The 16,948-nt window shown below is 34.3% G+C and overlaps 1 protein-coding gene across 14 annotated transcripts in view; it reads right to left on the bottom strand.

Moving 5' to 3' along the window:
• Positions 1–16,948, bottom strand: part of RIMS2 (regulating synaptic membrane exocytosis 2) — a 513,935-nt gene that overhangs the window by 54,337 nt on the left and 442,650 nt on the right. For all 14 annotated transcript variants that reach the window (XM_036264303.1, XM_036264293.1, XM_036264304.1 and 11 more), the window contains one exon: positions 14,266–14,507. In XM_036264303.1, the coding sequence (XP_036120196.1) occupies positions 14,266–14,507 (242 nt within the window). The remainder of the gene's footprint in view (positions 1–14,265; positions 14,508–16,948) is intronic.

The following is a 16,948-nucleotide window of genomic DNA, read 5'->3' as shown; positions in this document are numbered from 1 at the left end:
AAATAAATAAACAAATAAAATAAAAATTATTAACTGCAAAATATATATATGATATTTCCAATAGTAATACAAGTTACAAAATACCTAGGAATAAAATTAACAACTTTGTCCAGAAGATATATAATGGAAATTACAAAATGTTACTGAAGGACATAGAAAGCCTGAATCAATGGAGACATCATAGAAGTCTGAATAGAATGAATCAATATTACAAAGATGTCAATTCTCTCAAAATTAGTCCAAATTTTAATGCAATTTTAACTTTTCAGTTTTCTGAGAAAATAAAAGAGTTTAGTGAAGAAAATTTTGAAGATGAATAATGATAGTCTTGACCTATGAGTTAGTAAAATAAATAATAAAGCAAAATTAATATTTAAAACATTATGGTACTGTCTTAACAAACATGAGCATGAAGAAAGAATATTCTGGGTTATACAGTAAGAAACAAAGGTCCTCCCATAGGATTGTGAATAAAGTGGAGAAATAATAAGCACTAATTGCAAAGATTTTCTCACATAGCATATGAGTATTAAGTTTGTTATACTTATTTTACAACCTTAAATACTTATGCTATTTTAATCAAAAAATAAAATAAGACCAAAAACTGAACAGTGAATTGCAAGCAGAGGTGGTAAATGGGTCAGCTGTATATTATGCCGAGAATACAATAAATTTGCTAGATAGCAAATGTATGGACACTGATAACATTTTGAGTGGATTTTAGTGGAAAGCCCCGCTCTCACTCAACAATGAAGCAAAGCTTCTTGACTAGATAACCTAGATTCGATCAGCTTAGCTAGAGTAGAGAACTCTCTGCAGAGTCTGAAAGAACTGAAAATTAAGCAGAAGGTAGAAGGCTGGCAAACTGTTGATACTTTTAGGATAAAATGTAATTTCCCAAACATGACTTTTAAGATTCCATGATCTGTTTCTGCCCAACTCTTCAACCTTATATCACAACTCTGTCTCTTGTACTCTGTACTCCAGGCACACTGACCATAGCTTAGTTTCTTCAAGAAAATCAATACTATTGGCAAATTAGATCATTGATCTTTCTCTGACACATATTCTATGTTTTTCTGAACTTAGCCTGTACTAAAGTTTCCTATGCTTAACATGCACTCCTACATCATTGTATTAAAATGCTATTCAATGTTCAAATTCTGGCTCAAATCATAAACCTTCCAAGAATTTGTCCATAATCTAATTCCAGTAAGAAGCAATATTTCTGAAATCTTACAGTATTTTGTGTTACTGATTATGCTAGCTAACCTAGCTTCCCTAATAGTTTTTAAGCTTTTTGAAAATGTCTGTGATTTGTATAATTTTTAATAGTTCATAGTACATGCAAAACAACCTTTATTAGCCACACAGTTAACGAATGATATTGATTGAATATTTTAAATTTAGAATACTTTTTTATTTTTTTTGTCTTTTTTTTTTTTTTTATCCTCACCCGAGGACATTTTTCCATTTTTTGTTCAAGTAGAGTGGGAGGGAGAGAGAGGAACTGAGAGAGAGGAGAGAAACATCGATGTGAAGGGACACATCGAGTGGCTGCCACCCGCACAACCAACCAGGGCCGGGGACAAACTGCAACCGAGGCACGTGCCCTTAGCGGGAACCGAACCCGGGTCTCTCCAGACCGCAGGCCGACGCTCTAACCGCTGAGCCAAACCGACCAGGGCAGAATACTTTTTTTAAAAATCAAAGAGTTTAGTGCTAGTTTAATAGTCCACTTAAAATTTTAAGCATTATTTAAATGCTAAGGAATTTTTTTTTTTATCCTCACCCGAGGACATTTTTTTCCATTTTTTGTTCAAATAGAGTGTGAGGGAGAGAGAGAGAGAAACATGGACGTGAAAGGGACACATCGAGTGGCTGCCACCCGCACAACCAACCAGGGCCGGGGACAAACTGCAACTGAGGTACGTGCCCTTAGCAGGAACCAAACCCGGGTCTCTCTGGACCGTAGGCTGACACTCTAACCGCTGAGCCAAACCGGCCAGGGCTAAATGCTAAGGAATTTTAAGCGAGTTTAGTATATTAAAATGTCTTATTGGAAATAAAATAAAATTTAATGAGGATTCCTTTAAGAACAAAACGAAAATTACACCAAGAAGGCACAAAGAATGACTGACCGAGAAGATACGGCAAATTAAAAGTGAATAAACTTACACAGTTCTCTTATTCAAAATGAAGCAGAGGCATCACAAGATTTTACTGATACATGAATTTTCTATAAAAAAGTCAGAAAAAATAAGCCTTTATAATTTTTTCCAGTTTAAGTTTCTACACATTAAAATAAATGCAAAATAAATACACATCCAGGGAATGCTAAATATAATTAAGAGAATTAAACAGAGTAATAATACGGTATGAAAAATCTGTGAGGAAATGTTATTTCAGTTGAGATTCAGTGTAACTCAGAATAATAAGGTGAATTCATATCTAAATATATGAAAGACTATTCAGACATACACAGAATGTGAACCACTTGGTCTTCATCACTGCAAAATGTAAAACAGAAAAGATTTGACTGGAAGTAAAAATAAAATTCTAGAACGTGATTCAAAGAGAGGACCTTGCGGAACTTTAAAACTGTACACTATGCTATATAATCTGGAAGCAGGAAATATTACACTTAGTTGAGGAAGGAAATGAACTTCAGTTTTCCATTTTAGTTAGAAACATATACTTAGCTATATGCTATGCCATCTTTCTGGCCGTTCATTACATTCACTATTTTGTTTTTAAACATTGGTATTTTCATTTGTATAAAATAATTTTTATTCTTATTTTTTGGGAAAACTTTCCAAATGAATAAGTTGAAAGAGCACAGATTTTTAAATAATCTGTATTTTTTTTAAAAAAAAGAAATCTATTTTAACATAATTGAAGTATAATCCTATCAAACTGTTGTTTCCAGTGAAATATTTTACAACTGACTGACTAAATGAAGAACTCAGTTGGCTGATGGCAAGTCAGAAACCTCTGGTCATCAACTTCCCTCTGACACAAAGAGCTCTAATTCCAGGATAAAATGAGGTTTGGCAGAGGACAAGGAAGGCACAAAAGGACAAGGAATTGAGATACTTCAACTATCAATGGGACTAGACGGGGTAGGATAGGTCGAGGTAAATGCCTCCGTTATCAGCACAGCTTTTAGGGGTTATCTGTGGTTTTGTCTATTTATTTCCTTGTCTCCACATCTTTCTAAGCTTTCTCATACTTCTGCACTGCATGTTGTGACACCATCAATTTCCCTCCCCATCTCATACTTCTCTAAAAGCTCTTGTCCCACTCTCATTTTCTAAGCAATCATGAAGCTTCAAGTAAGAAGCAATAAATTCTTCACATACCAGAACAAAAACAAAACAAAAAAAACCTTTTTGGACTGAAAGCTACAGAAATTACATTCTTGTGTCAGTGCTAAATTTTTATGCTTAATTGAGAAGTATACTGGATCCATTAATACAGTTGAATTTAAATACCTTTTCCAAAGGTAATTTGGCTTTAACCAGTTTGGCTCAGTGGTTGGACCAGAGAGTCCCAGGTTCAGTTCCCACTAGGGCACGTACCAAAAAAAAAAGGTGATTTGGCTTTCAATTGTTTTCAATAGAAACACACACACACTTACAGACGGACAACACAGGGTGATTATTTGTGGACTGCATTCATAAATACAGAAATTGCCAAACAAATCAAACACAAAGACAATAAAGCACCTTTCACCACGTATTTTATACCATTCAACAGACACTTGTGGAAACCTTATTGTGTGCAAAGTATCCGACAAGAGCCAGGGTGGATGAAAAAATGAGCCAGACCTGGTTAGCATCTCCCATGATATGCTTTCAGGTCACTCAGTACTTTTCCATCATGGCAAGCCTTGGCATTTTGACTAATTATTACTTTATTTATTAAGGCGTGTGTCTCCTTTCCACTGGAACATAAACAGCATATGAGGAGGATCCCAGTTAATAAACACCCTGGTGTAGTGTCTGTTACAGAGTAGAAATTCAATAAATATTTACTAAGTAACAATATAATGTTATGTTAAGTGTTATAAGGTAGTGAATAAGACTGTCAGTAAAAAAAAAACAAAAAAAACCCATCTTTGTCTAACATTAAAAAGTTAGAAGAATTTGTACACTTAGACAGTATCAGAGAGGAAACATGAATTCTGCCCCAGTGTTTTCCATTCCAGTCTTCCAGACCAAATAGCTTTCAAAGCCCAAGGGGACAATGAGCCAGCACTCATACCTTTTCCACATGTTGGAGAAATGAGCTATCATTACTCCTAGTAGAATTTTATACTGCTCAGCTAGGGCTTTATTAAATTTCCAACAAATACCCGCTACTGTGTCTTTAGAAGTGGAGCAGGACTCAATTGAATAAAAAGCATCTTGTAGCTCCATATACCTATTCAGAATGCATAGAAATTTCATTAAAAATGGCTTTTACCTTAAAATTGCATTTCTGCTTATACACTGATGCACAAAAACCTTAAAACATTTATTTTAATAAAATTAAAAGACTTCTTTTCCTTCAAATGTCCACTTCAGCTTACAATGAAACTCATTATGGTTTACTGATGTACAGTTACTAGGCCTTTAGTGAACACTAGCAAGTGCAATGTCTTTGGCTTATTTACATCTTAAAATTCCACCCAATTAAATGAAATAAAACCTGTATTAAATTAAAAGTAGCACCATGAGAAAATTTTATTTTGAAGAGAAAGTATTTCTCCTCCTAATGATATGAAAAGAACTAATTATAAAAATATACTGTTACAACAGTGGGATCATGTAAAGGGTACCAGCTTTGGAGTGTGTCTGTCTACCATGAAACTTCTGAGCCTCAGTCTTCAGATAATTGAAATGGGAATGATGATGCATACATATAAGGTTGTGAAAATTAAACTGAACAAATTCATGCTATTGCTAATTATGTCTTTTAATGATTGGTAAATTCTTTTCTAATTTTTATATTAGAAAAAAAACTTATATATTAATAACTGGTACATGTTCTTTGATCACATAGTGTAAATTGTGAAGATTAACTTTTATTTCCATTTTGCACTGACTCCCAGAAAGCATATAGAATGTAAGTAATAATTTGTATAAAACATATCTACAATATTTCTTGAGTCTTCCCACTTCTTCTGCAACTATTATCACTGTGGTAAGCAGAATGGTACCCAAAGATGTCCATGCACTATTTTATAGAATCTGAAAATATGTTACACTACATGGCAAAAGGCACTTCGCAGGTATAATTAAGGTTAAGGACCTTGAAACAGGGAGATTATCCTGGATCAGTTTAGTGGGCCCAATCTAATTACAGGATCCCTTAGCAGCAGAGAATTCTCGAGCCAGAAGGCAGCAGAAATGCAGCAGAATGGGTACTCAGAGACTAGAAGCACAAGAAATACTCAGTGTGCTTAAAGATGAAGGGGGCCAGCCCGGCTGGCGTGGCTCAGTGGCTGAGCATTGACCCGTGCACCAAGAGGTTGCTGGTTTGATTTCCAGTCAGGGCACATGCCCAGGTTGTGGGCCAGATCCCCAATGGGGGGCATGCAGGAGGCAGCCAATCGATGTTCTCTCTCATTGATGTTTCTATCTTTTTCTCCTTCTCCCTTACTCTTTCTCTAAAATCAACAAAGAAAAAAAAAAAAGATGGAGGGGCCATGTGTCAAAGAAAATGGGTGCTTGGTCTTAGACAAGCAAGGACTTGACTTCTGCCAATATCCTGAATGAAGAGAAGACATGGAGTCTTCCCTTGAGCCTTCAGATAAAAACCCTGCCTTGACGACACTTCGATTTTGGTCTCATGAGACATAGCGCAGAGAAACCAGCTGAGCCCACCCTGACTTCTGAAAGAATGTGACTTTGTTTTAAGTTGCTAAGTTGATGGTAATTTGCTATGGCAGCAATAGAAAACCAACACCCAATAATCAGGCCCTCATCATCTCTGCTCTAAATAAATAAAATTGCCTTTTTTTCTTGAACTTTACTTCCTTATTGGCAGAATCTTTCTGGTTCTGATTGTCATGACCCTTTCCAAATCCTGCAATAGCTCCCTATTGTCAACTCTATGGTTCTAACTACTTGGCCTGACGTTATTTGTAATCTGGTCCCAAGCTCTATTGCTAATCTCATCTCCCTCTACGTGTCAAATACTCTCTTTTCTGCTCATACATAACTGCATTTCTATATCTCTGAGACTAATATTGCCCATATCTGAAATGGCCATGCCTATTCTTAGCATCCTCACCGCTTAAACATTATCCACAATTCAAGGCTCAGATCAACTGTTATACTAATGTACTAATATTAATAATAACAGCTAAACTACTGTTAATGGTAATATTAATAAAGTAGTTGCCATTTATTAAGAACTGAGTAAATGTTGCACAATGTTTTAAGTGCTTTTATACATGCTCATAACAACCTCATGAGGTAGGAAGATACAGATTCCATTATTTTCACAGCTGAGGAAATGGAGGTTAGAGAGATTAAGAACTTATCCATGTAGCAAAGTTGAGATCTGAACTCTGCAACTCTAAAATCTCTTCTCTGTTCTGCTACACTTCCTTTTGAATACTCTTTGTACCTCATGTTTGTCCTCATCATGGTCCACCTTGTTTTGTTATTTACCCAAGCCCGCAACTCATTTCTTCTAGTAGATTTCAAGATCCTTGAGTATAAAAGCTGTGAACAACCAAAGATTATGTTTTGTCAAGCTTTGTCATCCCCAGTACATACCAAAATGCCTTCCTTGCAAGTTGTGTAGTTGATTTTTTAAAAAAGTTTACTTAATGAGATGAAAAAAATGTAAAATGTATGGTAATGTTTGTGCTTTAGGGAAATGATTAAAATACCATAGGAATTCATAGCAAATTTTTAGACACTTCTCCAAAGAGGACATGTAAATGGCCAAGAGACATGAAAAAATGCTCTACGTCACTAGTAATCACAGAGATGTAAATTAAAATGACGATGAAGTATCACTTCACACTTGCCAGAATGGCTACCATCATCAGTAAATCATCACACAACAAGAGCTGGCAAGGATTTAGAGAAAAAGGAACCCTAGTACACCACTGGTGGGAATGCAGACTGGTATAGCCACTATGGAAAACAGTGTGGTTTCCTCAAAAAATTAAAAATGGAACTGCCATTTTACTCCATGATCCCACTTCTAGGAATATATCCTAAGAATCCTGAAACACCAACCAGAAAGAATGTATGCACCCTTATGCTCATAAGCAGCATTATTTATAATAGCTAAGCTCTGGAAACAGCCCAAGTGCCCATCAGCAGATGAGTGGATAAAAAAGCTGTGGTACATTTATACTTGCAAAAATAAAGATAATAAAAAAAGGAAAAAAAGTGAAGAGATATAGTTCCTCCCTTCAAGGATTTTATAGTCTAATGGTATTCAGATAAAGACAAATAATAATATGACATGTTTTTAATACACAGATGATCCCTAAGAATCTGAAAAAGAGGTTCATATTTTTCTATTATAAAAAAAGGTGTGTTTTTTTTTCAACAAAAAAATGAAAAAAACAATAATGTAGTTAGAAAATGGGCAAAGATATCTTAACCGAAACATGCCAAACAGAGAAAGACAAGTATCATATGATCTCACTTATTTGTGGAATATAATGAATATAACAGTCTGAGGAATGGGGTAATCCCAGAGACGTGGAAGTGGGGTACAGACTGACAATCCCCAGAAGAGGGGGTGGTGGAGGAGAGATAAACCACAGAACTTATATGCATGTATGCATGAACAATGGACATGGACAACAAAGCTGGGGACAGGGCGGGGAGGGAGAGGGAGGGAGGTATCAGTGTGGGGAAAAAAGAAACATCTATAACAAAAATAAATTAATTAAATTAAAGAAAAAAAGAAAATGGGCAAAGAACTTGAATAGATTTCCCACAGAAGGTATACAAACTGCCAATAAGCACAATGAAAGATGTACAACATCACCAACCACCAGGGAAATGCACATCAAAACCAACAATATAGCCTCACACTCTCAGGATGGCTATCATCAAAAATACAAGTGTTGCCAAGAATATGGAGAAACTGGAACACTAGTGCACTGTTGGTAAGAGTGGAAATGGTGCAGCTACTATGGAAAACAGGGTGGTTCTATTTTATTCATGAGTTTATTTTGTTCGTTAGATTCCACATATAAGTCAGATCATGTGATATTTGTTTTTTTCTGACTAACTTATTTCATATAGCAAAATAATCTCCAGGTCCCTCTGTGCTGTCTCAAAGGCTAATAGATCCTTCTTTTTTTCTTTTTTCTTTTTTTACAGCTGCATAGTATTCCATTGTGTAAATGTACCACAGCTTTTTTATCCATTCATCTACTATATTTGACACTGTACCAGATACTGAGAAGGATATATAAAATAAGAGTCTAGCCAGGAGATAGACAAATAAATAAATGATTAGTTATTAAGTGTTATAATGAGAGTAAATGTAAAGTACTGTGAGAGCTTAGAAATTATTACAAGATGAAAAAATCACAGATTACTGAGTGACCACAGGTCGTAACAGCTGATCTCCACTTAAGCTCTGACTCCAAAGCTCTTTCACCTATTCAGTTCCTGTAAGTATCCTCTCTCATTAAAAAACAGAACTCTTCTTTGACTCACCTCCCCTAAACTTCAATCTTATTTGATTTTTTAAATAAAAAATCCCAGAAAGAGCTGTTTTTATCTATATTAACTAACACAGTAGTCAATAGTCATATTTAAATTTAAATTAATTTAGTAAAAATGTTTTAAAAAATTAAAAATTTAGTTAGTCACACCAGCTACATACATTTCAAGTGCTCAATAGCCGCATGTGGCTAGTGCTACCATATTGTATTGAAAGAATGATAGAGAACATTGCCATCATTGCCAAAAGTTCCATTGGACAGTGCTTGTTTAGACTATAACAGAATAATTTAGCGTGAAGTCTCCTCCAGATCCATACTGCATAGATTAAAATTACAATTTCCACTCTTAGTAGTCGGGTGAACTTGAGGAAATCATTTGCCCTGTTTCCTTTGGTTTCCTCAACTATAAATGATTACAGTATTTAATTCCTGCTTCATAACATTGCTGTGAGGTTTGAATGATTTACACATTGCCCTGGCTGGTTTGGCTCAGTGGTTGAGCATCAGCCCGTGGAGCAGTGAGTCGTGAGTTCAATTCCAGCCAAGGGCACATACCTCGGTTGTGGTTTTTCCCCAGCCCTGGTCGGGGTTGTGTGGGAGGCAACCAGTAAATGTGTTCCTCTCGTGTCAATGTTTCTCCCTTTCTCTCTCCCCCACTCTCTCTGAAGATAAATAAAAAAATAACCTTGGGTGAGGATTAAAAATAAATAAATAAATAAATATTTTAAAAAAATGCTTATAATAGTGTCTTGCACATAAAAAAATGCTCAATGAATATTTGGTATTCTTATTTTTATTCTTGAAATTATTCTCACTGACTCGACTTCACCTTCCATTTCTTTAACCTGCTCCAGTCAGGCCTTGTCCCCCACTGCAAGGTGTCAAGATTTACCCAATTCCTCCATCATGCCAGAGACAATGGTGAATTCTCAGTCTTCATTTTGGTTGACTTAGCAGAAGAACTTGACATAGTTGATCATCTTTGTTAACATTTTTCTTTATTTGGTTTCTAAGATACCATATTCTTCTTTTTTTCTTACTTAAGGGTTATTCTCTCTTAAGCCTCTTTTGATGGTTTCTCTTTCTGACTTCTAAATGTTGGCATATTCCAGGGCTCAATCTTTTTAGCTTTCTCCTTGACTCAAAGCACCCTAAGTAATCTTATCCAGTGCCACGGTGTCAAATACCACCTGCAGATTACTCCCAAATTACATCCTTAGTCTTGATCTAATCAGCTCTAGACTCATATCTAACTAACCACCTAACAACTAAATTTAGATGTTTAATGGGCATCTCAAAATCAACATGTCTAAAATAAAATTCTTGATTCCCCCAATACTTGAATTGGCTATTGATATCTTACATCTACAGAGTGATTTTTAAGTTTTCAAAGCATTTTCTTATACTTTAAAAAAATTAATTAATTTTTTAAATTGTACTTTTGTTACAGATGTTTCTTCTTTTTTACCCCATTGACACCCTCCTCCCCATCTCCCCCACTCCATCCCTGGCTTTGTTGTCCATGTCCACTGGTCATGCGTACATGCATATAAGCTCTGTGGTCTATCTTCTCCCTCCCCCCTCACCCCCTCTTCTGAGGGTTGTCCATCTGTACCCTACTTTCACATCATATGTTTTAAAATATTATCTTTATAAAAGACAGTTGGGGTTAATTCTATCTGTCAGATGGACATTCTGTGACTCTGATTTGTCAAATAGGTTTCTAAAGAGGCCATAAACAATAGCTTATATAACCCAGAGTAAGCAATAGATTCCAAGTCTCCTTATTCGCTCTATTAGGTTATAATACTGAGCAACTCATATTTAATCCTTAGAAATGGTGACTTTAAAAATGAATTTCAAATTAATAGGAAAAGGAGCATATAAAATAGCATAACAGAAGTGATATAACTTAGCTGCCATGTGTACAGGCCAACACACATGTATAAATGGTTTCCCCCTTGCCAATTATTGTTCACATATGATTACTATCATATTATCCAGAATAATTCCACTATTCTTCAGTAAGATCTCATTTTGCTGAGTTTTCTACTCTTTGGAGAGCAAGTAAGCAGTCTAGTCTGGCCTTATTATCCATACGAATGCAATTAGATTTATTTTTACAATGATAAACACCATCTTAAAAATTTGAAAACTTTATGGTATATCATTCAGTAAATGATAACTCTAACTTAATTACATACAGATCTCCAGAGAGAGAGGCCAGGAAAATCAAGACAATACTAAATGAATCTTTGAAAGTGCGAACATTCTAGTTAAAAATGTATTTCTTGGTTTTAGGTAAGTTATTCAATAAATTTTATATATGTATGTCTAAACAGGATCTATTGTAAGATGCAACATCATAAAACAAATTCATTACTTTAGGTAATGCTATCATATAATCAAATAGTTTAGCTATTCAATTTGAAGATTTCAGTTTTAAATACTGTTGGAGCTTGTGACAGTCATTTTTTTCCTTAAGAAAAGCAAACACAAAAATCTTACTTGAAACAAACACACATATACACACACATATAGAACTTAGGAGCCCATTAAAGTTTGGAATCCAGTAATTGCAAAACAATCTCGGTTGCTGTTCTATAGTTAAACATGAGCTGGAAAATGTGAGATATTCTTAATTCTACTGTCCATTGGTCAAAGACATTAGGTGGGTAGGTAAAAATAATTGCACATTTTAAGACTGATTAAAATCTTAGTCATTATAATGTTGCTGAATATTAATGAAAATAATGAAAAAGGAATACTTTATTTTCTGCTATACTATATATGGAAAGATGCTATATGATGCAATAAGGACGAACACTACATTTCTTAAATCTGCCAACATCATGATGTTTTTGAAGATAAAATACCTAAAGCTACTCATACATAAAAACCAAATCAATGTTGTTACAGAATCTCAGTGTATGGTCAATGGATACGTGCTTTTTCAATAAAAATATTGTCAAGGAAAGGTATATAAGATATTTATGCCAAAACTATAAAGACATGAAATTGATCATTCAGAAATATTGACCATTCTCTTCTTGAAATCTTCTATACTTGCAGTTTTTCTATGACAGTAACTCGCATAGATTTTGTTCTTTCCTCATGATCATTCCTTTTGGTCTCCTTCATGAGTTCAGGACTCATTCCTCTCCCTCTTTCCCTAACCTATTCCTTCTTTTATACTTCCAATATCCATTAATAGCACTACAACCATCCACCCAGTGATACAAGCCAGAAATATAAAAATCATCTTAGAATTCTCTCTCCTTCACCTTCCCGTATCGAAAGAGTCACAAAATCGAATGGCTGACTACTAATTTTGCTCTTTAAATTTTCTATGACATTATCACCTCTCTCTATCTTTATTACAATTGACTTAATTAAGATTCATTCAGGCTCTTATTTCTTATCTGAATTATTGTACCACTCTGCTAAATCATTTAAAAATATTCACCGCCAGATACTGACTTGAGTTTACTTCTTTATTGTAACCGCACCAGAATATAAGCTCGAAAAGAAAGATCTCTTTTTTTATTCATGTTTTCTTTAGGATAGTGCCCAGCATATGGTAGATGCTTTAAAAACATTGTTAAATAAATAAATGGCAGCCTGGATGTCCTACAAATTATGTAAATTAGGTCTACAAAGTATGAAAATCTGACCCTATCAATCCTCTTTTGAAAACCCTTTAAAACTTCCTATAACTTATAAATCAGTATGATCAATAGGACTCTCCATGATCTGATTTCACTTATCTACCAGCTTCATCTCTAGCCACATTCAGCCCAAACATTTTATGGTAAAATTACCTACTGCTATCATTCTTGTACATATCATGCCCCCATGCCTTTGTTCATTATAATTTTTTATGGTTTCTATCTGGAACACCTTTCAAATTGTCCTATAGCTGGTTAACAATTACTCTTTGTTCAGGCCTTAAACCAGGTATCAACTACTCCAGGCATTTATTCCTGGAATTCAGGTCGGATCGAATGGACTTCCTCTGGCACCCAGCACAAGTCTGTGCAATTCCAGTTTACCACTGACATATTACCCTGAAGCAATCTGTTTACGCATCTATCTTCTACCAGATTATAAGCAACTCAAGTTATAAATGATTTCTTATAACTTTTGTTCTCCATGTGCCTGGTACACAGTAAGTGCTCAATATTGATTTAAAAGCCCCAAATGAATTATTTTGTTTAACAACACATATTCTCTTGTACTCTTATTAATGTTTGTTTTAGGTACTTAATTGTTTTCAAATGAAGTTTTAAAGAGAAATGTGTGCTAAATTAAGTTCTACCAGAGAAATATAAAAACAACTTTCAAAAGAAACATTTATCGTATTAGCACAACACAGCTAATTATGTATAATATTTGTAATTAAAAATCATTTCAATATGTTTTATGTTCATAAATTAATTTATATTCCTATATTAAAATCCAAAATAACATTTTGAAACATAAAGTGAAAAATTCCTATAATAATTATATTAAATACAGTGAGTTACAACCACTTTATAATGAATACCATCACATAATTATTTCTATATGATATTATCACATAAGGCTCAAATCCCAAAATCACCATTACAGTTCATAAAATCAACATTAGTCAGGTCCAGGAAATAATGTATCTTTAAATTCTCTTGTGCTGTACTTTTAAGTCTTGATGTTTTTGTATAAGAGCCCTAGTTAGTATACAAACATAAATGAGATTTAATCCATTTGCCTATAATTTATTTGCTGTAAAAGAAACACCACATTATATGCTTTGTTTGTTAAGTAGAAGATATACTATTATTTGAAAGATACCAGGATTTAATGTTTAATTATCAACACCCATTTAAAAAAAAGACACTGCTTTGACTCACAGATTTCTTAATTGCTAACAGAGGCTTTTCTGAGTAGGAGTATTGTATTTAATTTATTTTTGTAGATGTGATTTAGCAACTGAATTTCAAATTAGCAACGCTTTGAAAATCTTCACTGTCAGCAGAAAATTCCTCCATCCCTGCTGCTGGAGAATGTTGCTTGAAGTTTTAATAGGAAATAAAAATGCAGTGAGAAAACTGATACTATTGGTAACTGCTGCTTACAAACTGAGAAAGAAGTTAGGTTGTCAGCAATAAAAATATATTATTCACACAAAATATGAAGTGTCATCTTCATCACCATAACTTACTGGGAATGAAAATTAATTGGTCTGATTCCAACTTGAGAAAGCTACAGAAAAGCAAGTATCTCCAGGATCAGAGTATCTTTACAAAGGATCAGCAACTGGCAATCAGGGCAACCACAGCTTAACTCCTCCCTAAGGAATAAAGACACTGAGTACATTTCAAGAACAGTGGCCAAGGTTTTATTTCAGGCTCATCACTGAAAAACAAAGTCATTGTTATATTTTCAGAAAAGTTGACTAGTTTAAAGTGCCTCTTTCCCTCTGGAACATGTCATCATCCACATATCACTGTAATAAAATGAGCAAAAGAAAAAGAATATGTATTTTAATTACAACTTAAAGAGAAAGTGAAAAGTAACATAAAAATGCCTACCCGTTTGGCTGAGCTGAGAAGCGCTGCGACTTTTCCGTGAGAGACCAACAATAGCTACCACTTTGGCCCCAATGCTAGAGCGCCGCTTTTGGCTGCTGGTGCCCAAGGCGCCCACTGCAGTGTCAGACTGGCTGCCATCGTTCTTCTCCAGCGAGCACATGTCTCCGCTGATGCTGGTGCTTTTGGTCATGTTCTTCCCTGAGCTGCCCATTTGTCTGCTTTGCATTTTGGATGTAAAGACACTGTAGGCCGATGGATTGTTAAATGTGAAGACAAGAGTAAAAAGGAAAAGACAGAAAAGGTATTTTAGATGAAACATCTGAAATTTGATTAAATTATATCATTTATGGGACACATTTTTAGGATTAAGATTTTTCAAATACCATGGTTTTGAATGGGCCTTACTATTCAGGGCGAGTCTTAACACAATTATGGAAAATCAGACTTATGATTTCATTTCTGGTGTCAAAGACACTAGTTTGCATGGCCACAGGAAAAAAAAAATTATGAAAAATCAGTGGGCTCCTTTAAGAGAATAAGCTGTCTTGCAAGTGCAAATATGCTTTAAGGCAGGAAAAAGTTTGCAAAAGCATTCTCCTCCAATTCCATTCACTATTGCCTTCAAAAAGAAATTAGATAAGTGGGAAAATGTTACAAAAAATGGGAAAAAATTACAGTATCCATTGCTAAGAGTGGCCTTTTAAAATAAGTCTTTTTCACTTTATGAAAAACCTAATAAGGTTTCTCTAATAATACCTACATCTTCTAGCAGGAATTGGTATTTTCATTAGGTTTGAGTTAAAAATAATTTATTTCACTTTATATAATATGCTTTCATATTTATTGATATAATTCAATATTTTTAAAAAAGATTTTCCTCTTGCATTCATTTGACAGAAAGACAAATCACTATTGGTTTTCTAGACAGTGATCAGAGAGCAATCAATGAGTCAATGAAGCACGTGAGCTGACTGATGATTGCCTAGAAGACTAACACAGTGTCAGAGAAAGGACCCGGGATTTTTCTATAACTAGAGATGTGTGGTAGGAGGTTGAGTAAGGGGGTAAAGAATTTGGAAGCAGGTTATTCAGCTGGCCCCACAAACCTGGAAGAATGTGAGGGAAGCAGCTTGATTTGCAGAAATAAGAAGACTCATTTCTGTGTCACCAATTTTTGACTCAGTATTAGAAAGTCATAGTTTCTGGTTTTTATTATTATTATTATTCTGAAAAATCTGAGTATGTAACATAATTATTGAAACAAAATTTTAAAAAATTAGGCATATACTTATATATCATTTAAAGGGCGAGAATAAGAAAACTGACCAATAGAGGTTAGTTAGCTTTTATCTCTAATTCAATTTCTTGGTCTTAATAAAAAAATTTTTTTTCTATCTTAAGAGAAAACCTACTAAAAGGATAGAACAACTTGTTATTTTTAATGTATATACATTTTCTCCAAGCATTTGAGAGGGGAAAGGCTCAATGTGAAATTAAAAACAAAAAACAACAACAACAAAAAAACAGTACACTATTTTAACCTTCACATTAGTTTCAAGGAGAAATGAGGCATAAATAGGCGGAAAGGGGACGAGAGAGAGGCAAGCAGAGAACAGTGTATATGTTTCTATAAATCCCAAACAGATAATTTTCAAGCCTGTTTGATTTTGCTCTTCTTTAATAAGCAACAACAGCAAAAAGTTTTGGAGACAGACAGATGTGGGCTTAAATACCAACTTTGCTGCTGCTTAACTGTCTTCCTCTAAGAGTTAATTGCTCTACTCTAAGCCTCAGTCTTCTCTAAATTATAACATTAGAATTTTCCTTTCTTATTCTCAAGAATAGAAATAATATGTCTGAAGTGGAAATTCAATAAATGGAAAGTATAATAATAATACTTATTAGGAAATATGGATAATAGATAAAATAGGGTTAAAGCCCTTCAATATGTATGAAGTACTTAACAGCATCAATAGAAATAATATTTGTAGTTATAAATTTAAATTGAAAAATTTTGAGATTAAAATGTTTAAAATGGTTTTCATATAGCCAGCATTATATAATGAAGAGTAAACTACACTAAGAGTCTGGGATTCTGGTTTGTATTTGGCTTTACTGACTGATCTTGGCAAAGCTGTTTCCCTCTCTGGAACTTAGTTTCCCTGTTTAACAAGTGAGAAAACTATGTAAAGTACTAAGCAGAATGCCAAATACATAAGAGCCCCCAAAATTATTCTCTTCCTGTTTCTCATCACCATTACCACTACCACCATCATCATCCATTAAGCAGCTGTTAAACAACTTGAACTGGATCTATAAGGTCCCCTTTAACTAGTAAATGCTTTGCTCCTCTAGACATCTCTTGTTCCAGGGACTCAGCAAATAAACACAGAAATGCAGCAGAATATTTTATAATATGCTGCCATCAGAAAAGGCATGGCCTAAATAAAAGAAAAATCAAAGTTTGGTTAAGATTAAGGCTTTGAAAATAGTTAAAAGATGCTCATACAGTCACAGTAAACTAGTGCTCCTATTATGTAAGGATTTCTACCCCAAATACACATTTTCAAAAAAAACCCACTTAATCTGTTACCTACCAAGGAAGTCAAAGATACACTCACAAAATATGGCTTATTGTACCTTGTGATTTTTGCATTTTAATTTTCATGGTTGGATATAAAAG

Source organism: Molossus molossus, unplaced genomic scaffold (assembly GCF_014108415.1).
Source record: "Molossus molossus isolate mMolMol1 unplaced genomic scaffold, mMolMol1.p scaffold_m16_p_16, whole genome shotgun sequence".
Taxonomy (NCBI): domain Eukaryota; kingdom Metazoa; phylum Chordata; class Mammalia; order Chiroptera; family Molossidae; genus Molossus; species Molossus molossus.
This window is presented reverse-complemented; position numbering and strand designations above follow the sequence as displayed.